At 39.2% G+C, this 14,362-nt stretch overlaps 1 protein-coding gene across 2 annotated transcripts in view; it reads right to left on the bottom strand.

Annotated features, from left to right (window-relative positions):
* Window positions 1–14,362, bottom strand: part of LOC127961098 (A disintegrin and metalloproteinase with thrombospondin motifs 18-like) — a 62,663-nt gene that overhangs the window by 16,658 nt on the left and 31,643 nt on the right. For both annotated transcript variants that reach the window (XM_052560037.1, XM_052560038.1), the window contains 5 exons: window positions 8,971–9,143; window positions 6,722–6,852; window positions 6,452–6,575; window positions 5,525–5,772; window positions 326–446 (listed from right to left, as the gene is read on the bottom strand). In XM_052560037.1, coding sequence (XP_052415997.1) covers window positions 326–446; window positions 5,525–5,772; window positions 6,452–6,575; window positions 6,722–6,852; window positions 8,971–9,143 — 797 coding nt within the window. The remainder of the gene's footprint in view (window positions 1–325; window positions 447–5,524; window positions 5,773–6,451; window positions 6,576–6,721; window positions 6,853–8,970; window positions 9,144–14,362) is intronic.

Here is a 14,362-nt window from a genome sequence, read left to right as displayed (position 1 = left end):
GCATGAATGAAACTGTGTGAGAGCGCAGATAGAGATCTGTGCTCTGGGCATGTCATAGTGCTGTCTGTCTACCTCCAACACTCAGACAACTGACTGTGAATGGAGGAGCCACAACCACAAAGATGAGCCAATGTGATTCGGAGGTCTGGAGGAAGGAGGGGTGCACTTTTTTTTTTTTTACGCTGCTCACAAAGGTGCATTTCATGGACCTGGACGAATACACAAATACACTTCCTTCTGTACTGACACATAACCATAGAAACTCTGCTCTCTCACACTTGAGTCGACAAAGTAAACATTTACCGTACATACAGCATCCACTCACCCCCAGCACAAGGTGCAGAGCAGTCAGAGCGCACCACGGACCAGGTGTAGTTGTGCTTCTTCTCCGGATGTGGTAGAGTGTATTCCCATGATATACCAGGATTTTTACCCTGAAGAAGAATCTGTGGAGGAGAAGAGATGGTCATGGGTTAGTAAAATCAATCAAGCAAGAGGTTTCTTGATATCCAAGTATACACTATTGTTCCAAGGTTTGTTGAAACTGATAGAAATGTAATATTTGGATTCTGCAATGATGCATTAAATTCATGAAAAAAAAAAATGTAAATCATTTATAATTTTGCAAACGATTTCTATTTCAAATAAAGGCCATTCTTCAAACATAAAAGAATACTTAAAGACACAAACACAGTCCATGATGAATTACTATTTTTAATGTTTTCAACATTAATAAAAATTACACATAATAAATATTTCTGAGCACTAAATCAGCATATTAAAATTATTCTCAAGGATTATGTGACACTGAAAACTGGAATAATGAAGCTGAAAATTAATCTTCAGTTTTACTAGTTTTACTTTTATTTTTGATCAAATAAAAGCAGCCAGAATATAGGAAACGTATTTTCAAAAACATAAAAAAAGAAAAATTGCTAACCCCATACTTGCACACCTCTGTGTTTCAGAGCACACAATAATGAGGCCACTTGTAGTCCGATTAAGATACATACATGCTGGAGAAAATTAATTTACAATCACATTGTCTAGAGCTATTAGTCCGAAATATGCAAAACCCAGACTGGTATGATTTCAGTTGTTTAAAAACATTACTTTAGTCTGACTGAAATTGTACTTTTAAAGTGGATGCAGTTGTGCTGATTGTCTTTTTAATGTTCTCATATTCCAGCAAGGCAGAAGGTGCCAGAGTGTCTGCTTCTGTTTTGTGGCTGTAGCTCCATTGGGACTGAGAGATGACACCACAGTGCTCCTAGTGACCCTGATTTAAAGAGATGCTTGAATTACACTGTCTATGTATTTGAACTGAAGCTTGTCAGCTTGGAAAATGGCACAAGTGGACAAAACTGTGGGTTGGGTGAATCTGAATATTTTCATATAGTGGTTAATGTAAGACTTTATTTGCCAGCAAGTTTTACATTGATGTTTATATTTCAGTAGGCCTGTATGCTATAGTTTTGAAGCTGTTCCTGGAGAAGATCTTGTAGTCATTTATGTGAGACTAGACCACAGAGGAAGTTCAGCCAGTTCCTCTCTAAATCCGTGCCCAAGGCCACTGAGGACAACCTGAGGAAAACTCTAATGGAGTGGAAATGTTCTCCGACAAGAAGAGGACCTTTGTTTTTACTCAGACTTTGCCACATGGGGATTTTCCTCAGGCTATTTGTAATAAAAAAAATGCAATGACACCAAATTCACCGGAACTGGCAAACCACCAAACTATATATAGAAAGTATAAACAAAGCAGCTAAACAAGGATCGAATCTTAAAGGTCTCATACTGTCAAAACTGAAATTCCCTTGCTTTTTTCATGATAACTGAGGTCTAGAGGCTATGTAACTACCATATAAGTTTCAAAACAGTCAGTCCACAGTAAAATGCACACAGCCTTTATAAAGTAGCTGTGCCTTTTCACGAGCTGTTGTTACTTCCGTAAAAATGGGACATTAGAACTACTCAGTCACCGACCTTCAGTCACCACCCCGAGCACTGCCCACTGTCCCACCGGACAACATCACGTCCATGCCATTGCTGAGCAACAACAACATGGAAACATGTCAAGAAAACGCTGTTCAGCTGATCGATATCAGAAAACGACATCATTTCACAGGCTTCCGAACAACATTAATATAAGAGGCCAGTGGCTAATGTTAATTTATTCGGAAATACCACAGCAATTTAGTTCTAACTTAACTGTTTGCTCTGCACATTTCACAGATGACTGCTTTGTCAATCAAGCACAGTTCAATGCCTGTTTTTCACAGAGGCTACTCATCCAAGATGCTGCAGTCCCTACATTGTTGGGTCCGACCTCGTCCGCACACGTTTTATGTTATGTTATAGAGATTATATTATAATCTCCAATTTGGAGTCGGAGATCGCCTCAAACATGTAAGGCCAGACAACATTTCCCTCAGTAGTGACAATCATTACTAGTGTGGACGAATTCTTACTACGCACACACAATTTTTTTTTCTTTATAACAGACCGTTGCTAACTATAACACACAAATATCGAGCCTCTTCCTTCGACCTTGGTGTGTGTTCGCTTCGGGTGGTGTGTGTTCAGCAGTTTCGTTTTGCAGCCACAGGCTGGCAGTAACAGGAGTATGAGACCTGAAACTTGAGCAACAGCGCGAAGCCGCAAACTCGTTCTGAATATTTTAAAGGCGTAACAGCTGATGAAAAAGCAGAGACAATTGTAGACTAAAATGAATGGAGATTTTATCTTAGTTTTTATTTTATACAAAACATTTTCTCGTCTTGTCTTTTTTCGTCAACAATAATGCATGTTAATTTAGTCTTAGCGTTTTTGGAAAGTGGTGCAATCTTGTCATCGTCTCGTCTTAGTCATGAAAAAAAAGGTCGTTGATGAACATATTTCGTCTCGTCTCGTCTGACGAAATTAACACTAAACTGAACATACTTCAAGTAAGTCCAGACCTGTATAGGAGGAAAGAATCTATCAACAGAATGGCAGAAAGATATTGTGTGAATCAAACAAAGGTGATATTTGATGGATGGAGGATTTCCAGAGGAAGTAAAACAAGTACATTAAAACATAGTGGCAAGTTAGCAAACTTTTTAACATACTGTATCTTGGCTCACACTCACACTGAGCATCCAGGCTGAATCTATTGCCCTGGAAGCAGTCCATGAGACCCTGCATGCTAGCCTGTTCAAAGCTGGTCCAGATTTACAGTTGGCACTCAAACACAGAGCAGCTATTCCAGAATCAAGCTCAGGAGGAGGTCTCTGATCCATCCGTGATCCGGCTAGCCATCTGACTTTGAATACAACACATGGGGAAACTCTACCTCTTCTGATCCAGTGTCAAGACCCGCAAGAGCCCATTGCAGCATGTCTGTGTCCTGATATAGGAAGTCTAGCGTTTCACTCTTAACATATGTAACAAGAATCACAATTCTAAACATCGATTCAACATGCCAAGCATCCCTCCCCATCCAAATAGTGTAAAAGCAAGTTTTCTGAGGCTTCCCTGAATCTCTTTTGTCTTATGTTGCAATGAAAGCTCAATCTAATGAGCTTCTCTCTCTAGATGCCCCCTCTTTATCTTTCACCCCAGTCATTCTGAATAATGATGGAAAATCTGAGGTAATTACTAAACTCTGTTGAACAGGACTACTAGGAAAGCTTCATTATCAAGCACTCTCAGTATAGGGTTACTACACAAAAATCCAACTGTGCCCTTGCTAGAAGTGTAGCAGTTCCAACGGTCAAGAAGAAAGAAATGTATGGACGACTGATGATCGTGGGCACAGATACCACATCTAAATGAATCACTCTGGACTGGTATGACCCTCTTAAGACATGCCACAACAATGTCAATACTTCAGTAAATCCTAAAAAGTGTTTAAATAAGAAGCACGTCAAGTTTGAAGGGAACTGCTCTGTAATGTCTTGTCTAGTGCCTCTCAATCCACATTGCTGAGCTGATTACAAGCTCTGGAACAATGTCAACATTTACATTCACATTTCTCGAAATGCATTTCCCTAAGCATTCAGTAAGGGTCTTGAAGCTGATACTTATCCATTTTCCATTGCAGGTTAAACTGAGAGATCCAGCCAAGCATAATTGACAAGCTGCTTCCCTAGAATCGTGACCCCAAGCCTCTCTGATCTATTGAGTTCAATTGCAGAAATCTTAATCTTTTAATCTCTCTCTACCCTCCTCTTCTTTTTGAAATTACAGAGCATACTTAGAGAGATTAATGCCCACTCATCTGCAAATCAGACCTCTGCTGCCACCGCCCACCCTGGGGAAAAGGTAATGAAGAGAGGGCATGTGGGCTTAAGGGGAATGCTGCATGCAGGTAAAGCACAGGTTGAGTGCTGGGCAGATCAAAGGCCAGTAAATAAGATCAACATGAAAGAGTATTACATGAAGCATGCCAAATTTTGGTACAAATTACACAACACCTAATAGTATCAGGGCCAAATGTATTTTTAACAACTTGAGGTGTTGGAAACAAAAGAAATTTCGAAGTATCAAATAATGGTTCTGCATTTGTTTTAATTGCTAGGTGAAGTCATTCAAATATGGCATCATGTTAATTTTTCTTAGAGTTCAAATGATTCATTTAGTCTTTACAATTACATTTGGATTGGTTACAGTACAGATCTTGGCAGCATAAATATTGAATTGTTTGGTGCTACAGCATTATTCCTCATTTTAACTGAATGTTTTCTATATTTTGACATCACATAGACATAACAATCTACTTGAAATCTTGACTTAATTTCTTTTAAGCTTGAGGTAAAATAAAAATAAATCTCAAAAGCTTGACACTATCACAAGATCTTACTTACCTCAACATATGCAAAGCTGTTTTCCCAAGATATTTTTTTTTCTTGGCCTGGATATAACAGATCGTACCGTAATATATAAATAATTCTGCATCTTGGATGAGAAAAATTTTCTTTCCAAGAGCACACGTGACATTACATTTCAACCCACAGAACTACTACAGTAAAACACATGTCGATAAAAGGTTTAAATGATTCTTCTGAAATCAAATGAACTTATCCACATTTCAGATTTGTGCAGATATATGAAGCATCCTAACTATGACTTAACCTCAAAGGTCACCTGAACCCATACCCATCACCCTTCATGTAAGCTGTGCCCTGCACTGCCCATTAGCAAGAGCACACAGTGCAGCAAGTTCAAAGCTTAGTGCCATTCACATTGTCGCATTGTTTGATCTCGAATCTCTACATACTGAAGATGAAAGTCACAATGACCACGTTGGCTCTGGTGTGCAATTAATCCCAAACAGAGACGTCTGCCCATTTGACTCATTTGTGTGCCTTCTCTTCTGTCTCTCTCTCTATCTTTCCCACATTTAATTCTCATCTCTCTCAGTCACCCACTGTCCCTCAGTCTTGTTTTCATCTGACCGAATTGCCATGCTACTCTTGCCAAGACCCTGTCATGGCTAATTCGCTAACAGGTGTCAGGACGGACGGGGACGGGGGTGACTCACTTCAAAGAGCAGGGTCTCATTAGTGGGGCCTGCAGCGTACAAGGTCTCAGGCCGGTTGAAAGAGCGTTGATAGTTGAACGTAGTGTCTGCGAACTGGAACCTGCCAGGCCAGTCCACTGTCCAGTCCCCCGTCAGGTAGTAGGTACCACGTTTCAGACTGCGGACAGCCAGGTAGCTGGTGGAGATCTCCATCTCCTGCACCCTGATGCTCCTCGCTCCAGCGGGAACCATCACAACGGGGTAATATTCTGAAAAGTAAAAGGGAAAATGGGTTTGCTCACTTCTGCTCACTTTTGCAGTTTCTGCATTTTTAAAGGCCAGAGGGAACAGGAATCTTTGAGCTGATGCATTATCACCTCCTTCAGTCGGAGGAGAGCTATGAGGTGCCAGACTTGCAAGAGCTCCTGCTGTGTAAGTGCTCTAAAAATAAGTCTGAGGAGTCACAGATTTTTTTTTCAGTCTCCATGATCTCTTATTATATTTTATTAAAGGGCACTAGTTCTCAAGCTTTTTTAATCAAATCAGAAGAATCAAATAAACCTATATACACTATCATTTTGCGAAAGATTCAAAACTTTGGGGTCAGTACGATTTTATTAATAATTCTTAATTGAGAAAGGATACATTCAATTGATCAAAAGGCATTATGCCATAATTGAGCTTAAAGGCATTTATGTTACAACGTTTATATTTTGCCAAAGAATGTGCCATTGATTTCATTAAAATATTAATCAGCACAACTGATTACAGCACAACACTGATAAAAATAAGAACCACCCCAGGTGAGAGCCGCTGCTTTAGGCATTTTTCTATTATTTTATAATGATTCACTCCTTGTTTCTTTCTTTTGATGCCTGTCATTCTCTTCAAAATACTGATTTGTCTGAGAAGATCAGAAGGTATGAAAGAAACATGCCAGGGCCCTACCATTGGCTCTGTGCTGGAGGGTGTACTGGCCACTGTAGAACTTGCAGGTGGAGTTGTCCCCTTTACACACTCCACAGGCATCCAAAGCGGACTTTGATCCCAACACTTGGTCACAGCCCACCGGCTATACAGGAAAAGTTATTAAAACAACATTTGTTAACTGACACACACAGTTTAGCCCACTAGGACTGATGATTATAACAAAATGCTAATGTCAATCAATTGATGCCCGAAATATGACCATCTCAGAATCATCACCTCCTCACGTACCTCACATATTCCATCAATGCACACGCCACCTTTGTAGTCAGAGCAAGACGTCCCATCTTTGACTTTGCTGGACATTGCGAAGAAAAAATCAAAGTCCTCAGCAATGCAGTACAGCTTACAGATGTCCTCTTCTAGATAGGAGATGAATGGGGTCATTAGATCTTAGCTTCAGAGTGATTTTTTGTAAGATCTTCTGAGGCTCTGTACTGGTACCCTCAGCAAGCTGCTATGAAGTCTCACGCATGAGGACATATGGAGTGATAATTTCCAGAGAAAATGCAGGTGGACTTGTAAAATGAAAAACAGTTCTTTGAAAAGCATGCAAAAACCCACAAACCCACATTATCAATAATACCCGTACATTACATGTCATTTTGAGCTTGTGCTTGATCGTCAATACATAAAAGACAGAACTTTGCTGTCCGTCATGCATCATTTATTTTTTAGCAGACACAATGCAGATGTGTACTACTGTCTAGTGTTAATTACTGGGCATGTTTAAGCTGTGTGTGGTTGGCTGTGAAGCAACTGGAAGGCTCACCATGCTGTAGAGAACATAGCCACAGAACACATGTTGCACTAAAATTTAAAACGCTGTTACAAATGGGCCCATAAAGCTGGAATGCAAGAGAGGCGACTATATCCAACTCTCCTACCGAGAGAAAAATATGGACCCATCAGAGATGCATCTGCATCCTCACACAAATCCAGGCTCATTCAATACAACAGCACAAATTAACTGTAAGATTAATTTCTCTCTTTCTCTCTTTTTTTTTTTTTTTTTTTTTAGAAACATATTAGATCATACTTATTTAGTTTTTACTTCAGATGAAAACAAATTATATTGTTACAGACTTATAGGTCTAGCTGAATATAAAACTAAACAGTAAACCTAACAATAAAAGCTGAATAATGACCTTAAAAGTAGAGAGAAGGGCAAACTAAACTTAACAACAGGACACGTCAGTCTTAAATCCCAGTCAAACTGGGGTAAGTGCTTCTTAATGTAATGGAGGCCAGCTAGTAAGAGCTGTGCAGGTGAAACCTCACTCCCCTGATTATTATTGACTGATATTAGAGATTGTAATATTTATCCACTTTGCAGTATTTTCCACCTCCCATAGGGGAGTAGAATCAGTGGGGTTACACTAACAAATGTACTAGCCACTAAAACACACAACCTGCAAATTAGAGCATGGAGCTCCATTCAGCTCACTGGTCTTTCTCATTAGTCTTTAAATAAATAAAATCTGTTAGGCCTTGCTATCCTTTCCCTTTTTCACTCCCAGTCTATTAACACTTAAGAAATCCACAAACAGGGTCCTATTCAGGTCCAAACCTGCTTGCAGGGTTGATCAGTGCACTGCACTCACAGAACGAGTGGATACATGTTTCCAGTCCAAATCCATGCACAGCTTAGACAACACACATTAGGGGAGAGGAATAGCTTGGGTGGAATATATTTGTCCTGCAGTATGTAATACTCTCAATACATATTGTCAGAAACTAATGAGAATGATTACTATTTTAAAAACACAGCTGTTCTTGCTGACTCAGATAACAGGGGGTATTAAAAACTGAGCAGGTAAAGTCTGAAATTAATGTGTTTTTGAGGTTTGTTGTTAGTTATGTCAGACAATGTTATAGGTAGGCTACCGTTTAAAAATTATGAGAGTCAGTACGTTTTTTATTTATTACGTTTTTTTCAACAGTGATGCATTGATGAAAAAGTGACAATAAAGGCTTTTCACTGGTTTTGCACAATTTTACACTGTTTTACACTGTTCATAAAGGAATTGTGAACAAAAATGGGCCACTGTGTCCACAGAAATGTTAAGCAACTGTTTTCAACATAGATGATGATATTACGAAATGTTTCTTGATCAGCAAATCAGCATATTAGAATGATTTCTGACGAATTGTGTTACACGTAAATATAGCTGCTATTTTAAATGTAATATTTAATATTATTACTGTTTTACTGTATTTTTGATTAAATAAATGCAAAGAGACTTGCGAAAGAGACAAAGTTTTTCAAACTTTGAAAAATCTACCTCTGTACTGAACTCATACATTTATAATACATTCCTTAAAAAAAAAAAAAAGTGTGAGCCTCGCACGTCCAGTAAATGAAGACGCATGGGGATTTTGAACCCACAGCAGAGGTTTACTGTGCTCTCTTCCAGCTGTTAATGAGACATTTGCTTTTGTTCGTAATGAATGCATTAAGGCCCAAATATCTCCCATACCTTCCACTTTGGTGTATGGCTTCCATTTGTAGTACCATCCCCTGAAGGGTTTGCTGTTGTACTCAGTGCACTGCTGAGCTCTGAAGTCCACTTCATTGGGCTGGCATGGCTTGGTGTTACACAGCTGGTGCAGTCGACTGGGGCCTTGGCAGAACTTGCCGTTGTGCTGTGGGCTTGGGTGAAACAACCAGCAATTAGCAGGAGCGAACATGGAAGCGAGGAGAGAGAGCAAGAAGAAACAGATGTGCCTCTGCAAGCATTCAACACACAAGAGGAATGACAGCCATTCGGTATTTTTTGGAAGAGGGGCTGGTGAGATGCATTTCATATGATGTGCATTAGCATCTGCACTAAGGGAATGTCTTTCTGCGTTATCGGTGATGTGCCTGACTGAATCACATCCCAACTGACAGCTGTAAAAGATATAAAGTGTTTGGGATACAATTCCATTCATGACTTGGACTCGCCAGTGTTTTCAACAGCTATGATTTTTGAATAATAAACTTCAATGAGAACAAGACAACACACAGCTGTGCTGATGTACTTTACACATTGTGTTATCTGAGTCTACTTGCTTGCAGCCAAATAGGAAACCTGGTTTAAAAATGGTTTGTTTTGGATGGCCAATACCATGTTTTCTTAAAGGGTTAGTTCACCCGAGAATGAAAATTTGTCCATCTTTTACTCACCCTTGAAGCATCCTAGGTGTATGTGACTTTCTTTTTTCAGAATAATCCAATCGAAGTTCTATTAAAAATTGTCCTTCACTCTTCCAAGCCATTCAGCGGGGGTAAGCGGGTATTTGTTGTCAACTGTTCAGAAGACGTGAAATAAAGTGTGCGCATCTGTAATAATACGGCCCTCACACGGCTCTGGGGGGTGAAAAAAGGCCCCCTGTTGTGAAACCATTCGTTTTTGAAAGATAAATATCCAGATTTCAAACTTAATAAACATTTTTTTTCTAATTTCTGCTGACTGTTGGGAACCTGAAGATGTGCAGGCGGATGATGGAAGACGTATGCTTTGCACGCGCGCCTGTGAAATGTAAGAGCAAAGGAAACAAAGTTTCTTTAATTCAGCAAAGGAAAACCAGTCTCCTCTTGGCTTATTTCGAAATCCTCTGACGTTTTTCTTGACAAATCCTTGTTTGGTGCTTCTAATTTGTGACTATTGCTTTGTTTTGTTCTATCTCCACGCTCGTCACTAACCACGCAGCGCTGACAATCTTCCGGTTCCCAAGAGTCAGCAGATTTTGGAAAAAAAGTGTTTATTACGTTTGAAATCTGTATATTCATCTTACAAAAACACATGGATTGACATGGATTCTCTACAGGGGGCCTTTATTCAACCCCCCACCCCACCCGGAGCCATGTGGGGGATATTTTAATAAAAATGTACAAACTTCTGAACGTCTTCTGAAATGTTGACAACAAACACCCGCTTTCTCCCATTGAAAGGCTTGGAAGAGCAAGGACAATTTTTTTATATAACTTTGATTGGATTATTCTGAAAGAAAAAAGTCACATACACGTACTGTAGGATGCTTCGAGGGTGAGTAGAAGATGGACAAATTTTCATTCTCGGGTGAACTTACACCTTAACTAGTTCACCAATAACTGACCTTGATAAACAGTGATTTTCTGGCTGATCTAGTAAAAAAACAACCCCCATTCTAACATAAACAGCTTAGAACAACATGGAAATTCATTCATTTATCTTTACTTCTCTAAAACCTGTAATGGCCAACTCTTGCAAGCAAGGCTGGAAATCATAAAAGGTCAGCCCTGAGGCTCTGGACAATGTGTTCAAACCATCACCCTATCTTGCTGAGGCAGCTTGAGGCTGGAGAAGAGCTGTAGCCTCCTCCCAATGCCACAGGAATGCCTCCAAGTGCCACATGAAGCAGACAGTCACCATCTTTCCTGAGGGAAAAGTGGTCCAGCAGCTCCTGTAACTGAGGCTGTGAAAGCGGAGGCATGCTTGCGGCATGGCTGCATGCTTTAAAGTGGAAGACTCTTGGGTACCCTCTTGTAGCTTAACCTCAAAGCAAAGGACTGCGCCATGGGCCTGTCAGTGTATGTGTGTGTGTGCCTGTGCATGTTCCTTTAGTCTCTGGCCTTTAGCTCTTTACTGCATGTTCACACTTGAGGTTAGGAAACTGCTCACAGAGAGGACAGATGAGCCTTCAACGCACTCTAAAAATCACTCATCATCTTTATTCATGTACAGTGATCAAACAGAGAAAACATGGGGAAAGCACACACAGTGAGATAAATGAATGACTTTTCTTCAGAAAAATGGCAACATAGTTGCATTGTCTAGAACAGACATTTTCAAACTGTGGATCTTGTCCCTGCAGAGTGGAAATAAATGGTTCACTAAAATTGTGGTACATTCAGCTGAATGTAAGCATACAGTGCGACTAATTGAACAAATGACTCTAAAGAGCTGATTATTTAAATGAATTGTGTATAAAGAACTCAATTTTGATTTAACTCATCAAATCCATTAGAGTGCATATTGAATTGACAAATGACTCACTCACTCATTTTTATTTATTTTTTTTCTGTTTCCATCCTGTCAAAGTTAATGTGATGGTCAAATGTCTGAAGTAAGATCAGTGGTTAACACAAGTTCAGAACATTTTACATTTTATTTTTCAACATAAAATACCCCAGTAATACCCCACTTGTTGTTTATGCTAACCCTTGAAATAAGGTTGTAGCTAACAAGTTGCTAAACGGGAATACAGAGGTTGCCATGCAGAACAGCTAAACTCATCTACTCACTAGTGTGCTTTTACAGCCTCATTGTGTTTATACTCGGCTCATTGCAAACTATGCTAACTAAAACATTCCAGCTTGTAAATTTTAAATGAAGATCAAAATATTGGTTGTAAACTTGCGGGTGACTTTGAAGTTAAGTAACAGTGGAGTAGTTTATTTATAACCTATTTTAGTTTATAAAAGCTGTGTTAATTTGTGGATTATCTAAGATTATCTTTACCAAAACATATAAGAATCATAAACTTGTGTAGCTAACAAAACTTATTTTTTTCTGCAATAATCCAATGGCCAATGGGAAATCCTGTGGGTTTTTGTTGAGGGAAGCAGAGTGATGTTAACTTCTAGGTTGCCCTACAAAAATATATGGGGGAAGGTGGGGTCTCATAAAAGATTACACTTTTCTAGGTGCATCCTGGTGTGAAAAAGTCTGGAAACCCTTGATCCAGGGGTGTGTATAAACATGTTGCATTGGGAAATTATGCCTCACTTTTCAGGAGAAGCCAATGAGATCAGTGATAGCTGTCAGGCGGCTGTTTGTGCACATCTGCTTTTGTTTTTGAACCAGGTTTTCAGGATGATCCTAGTAGAGCTTTACTATGGGCCCATATGGTAGAGCAGTTATAAAAACACACAGAGAACAGAGAGAGATTGAAAGAGAAGAGGCGGGAGTGCATGTTTTCTGTTTAGACATTGAAATAACTGTGAAATACCAATTTTGTGCTACATTCTAAACTTATTGGCATTATGGGAACATTATTCTCTTTTTATCTTTGTCTACAAGTCTTTGTTGCATCATTTACCAACTGTTGAATGTTACATTTCAGAACAGCAGTATAAGTGCAAGCTTCAGAGGAAACAGGGTCACCCTGTCTTTCTGCTTGCCTGAATCTCTCCAAAACTCCCCACATAAACCCACATCCTTCTCTACCCCACTCTCTCAATACATCTCCCATCTCTTTTTAATCAAACCCTCATTATGCCCACACTGTTAGCCATTAGATATCCACTTTAAAGTCAAGTCATTAAAACAGAGCCCTCTACATATAAATAAACAATACCAAACAGTGATGCAATGAAATTTAATCATTTGTTTGTTAGGGGCTTTCCGAAGTCCTGATGGTGATTGTACATGCATTTTACTCTTTCAACTTTGCCCTCTGGTAACGGTGCATTAATGCTACCAATACTCTGTTAGTTAACATTGTATCATGTATAGTAAACTAACATCAAAAAGGCAATCCCATCAACAACCATCTCCACTACGCTGTTGCCAAGAGATGTATTTTTCAAACACTCATATCAAAGACACATGAACCTGTAAATCTGGCAGCAGAGTATGGATAAAGTCATGGGAGCACATTTATCAGATCATATTTATTGATAAATGTTGTTTGAGTGAGATGACATATCATGCCTCTGGCTTCAACAGCTGTCTCCTGAGGACCTTACACTGAAGTGATGAGTATGGGGATTTCCATTGAACCTCACCGCCACAAACAGAAGACATACCAGCACCTATTCCACTGCAGGTGCTGTTTGAGAGCCGCAAGAGAAGATTGTCCATCAAAATGCCTCTTTTGAAACATTTCTGAGTGATATTATATACATAAAATGTTCTGCTTTTCATGCAGAATGGAGGCAGGTGGTTTCAAGGTTTGTACCTCAGCACTTCAGTGAGAAAAGAAGTCGGTTACAATGATCATAGCACACTTAACTGCAGTGTGAAAATCAGCAATGTTTTCTTATTTTTACTAAACCATTAGGCTGGGGGGGGTGTCACAATGTCTTCCCAAAAATTATAGTGCAAATTCTATCTTAAAAGCAAGCCCAGCTAAACCTCTCTCCGTGGATCAGATGCATTGAACTAATATCAACAAAATCAGGACAAAAAAAAGAAAACATTAAAGCACTCACACTGAAAACACTTTATTGTCTTGCAGTAGAGTGGGAAATGCCTTCTCTTTTCTAGTAAGCTGCTTCCAAAAAAGCAATAATATTGCAGCATCTGTCCAAATGTTGTGCATCTATGTAAAGGATCTTTAAATCAACCTAATCTTTAAATCTACCTAATCATTTTGTATGAGATCACAAAGGATAATATAGATCATATGTGCCCAAATTAATGTTTCATATAAACCCAATTTAACAAACACACAATGATTATTTTCCTGGGTATTTCCAGGGAATTAATGAAATTATCCAGTTCAACTCATATTACTTTGAATTGTTTCTTTCTTGCTTGCTTGCTTTCTTGCTTTCTTTACTGAAATTGTACATGTCAGACATATTGGTCTGGCTGTCTAAAGCATTATAAGTATTTCCTATTCCAACAGAAATATGTTAAGATGCTCTAGACCACCAAATGTTGATGAAGCACAATTGCATGTTCCATCAGCTTGACCAAACCACACGTAGAGCCACATGTGGTCTATAGAAACCCAATCTCAAATAAACCTTCCACCACATATAGAGAGGAAGCACCTGAACCAAAACGCACAAAAACTCCATCTACTATTTGACAGACACTCAAATCTTAAACAATCCTGTTTTACATTATATACTTTAAAAACAATGTAAGTCACTTTGGATACAAGCATCTGGCAAAT

Source organism: Carassius gibelio, chromosome B7 (assembly GCF_023724105.1).
Source record: "Carassius gibelio isolate Cgi1373 ecotype wild population from Czech Republic chromosome B7, carGib1.2-hapl.c, whole genome shotgun sequence".
Taxonomy (NCBI): domain Eukaryota; kingdom Metazoa; phylum Chordata; class Actinopteri; order Cypriniformes; family Cyprinidae; genus Carassius; species Carassius gibelio.
This window is presented reverse-complemented; position numbering and strand designations above follow the sequence as displayed.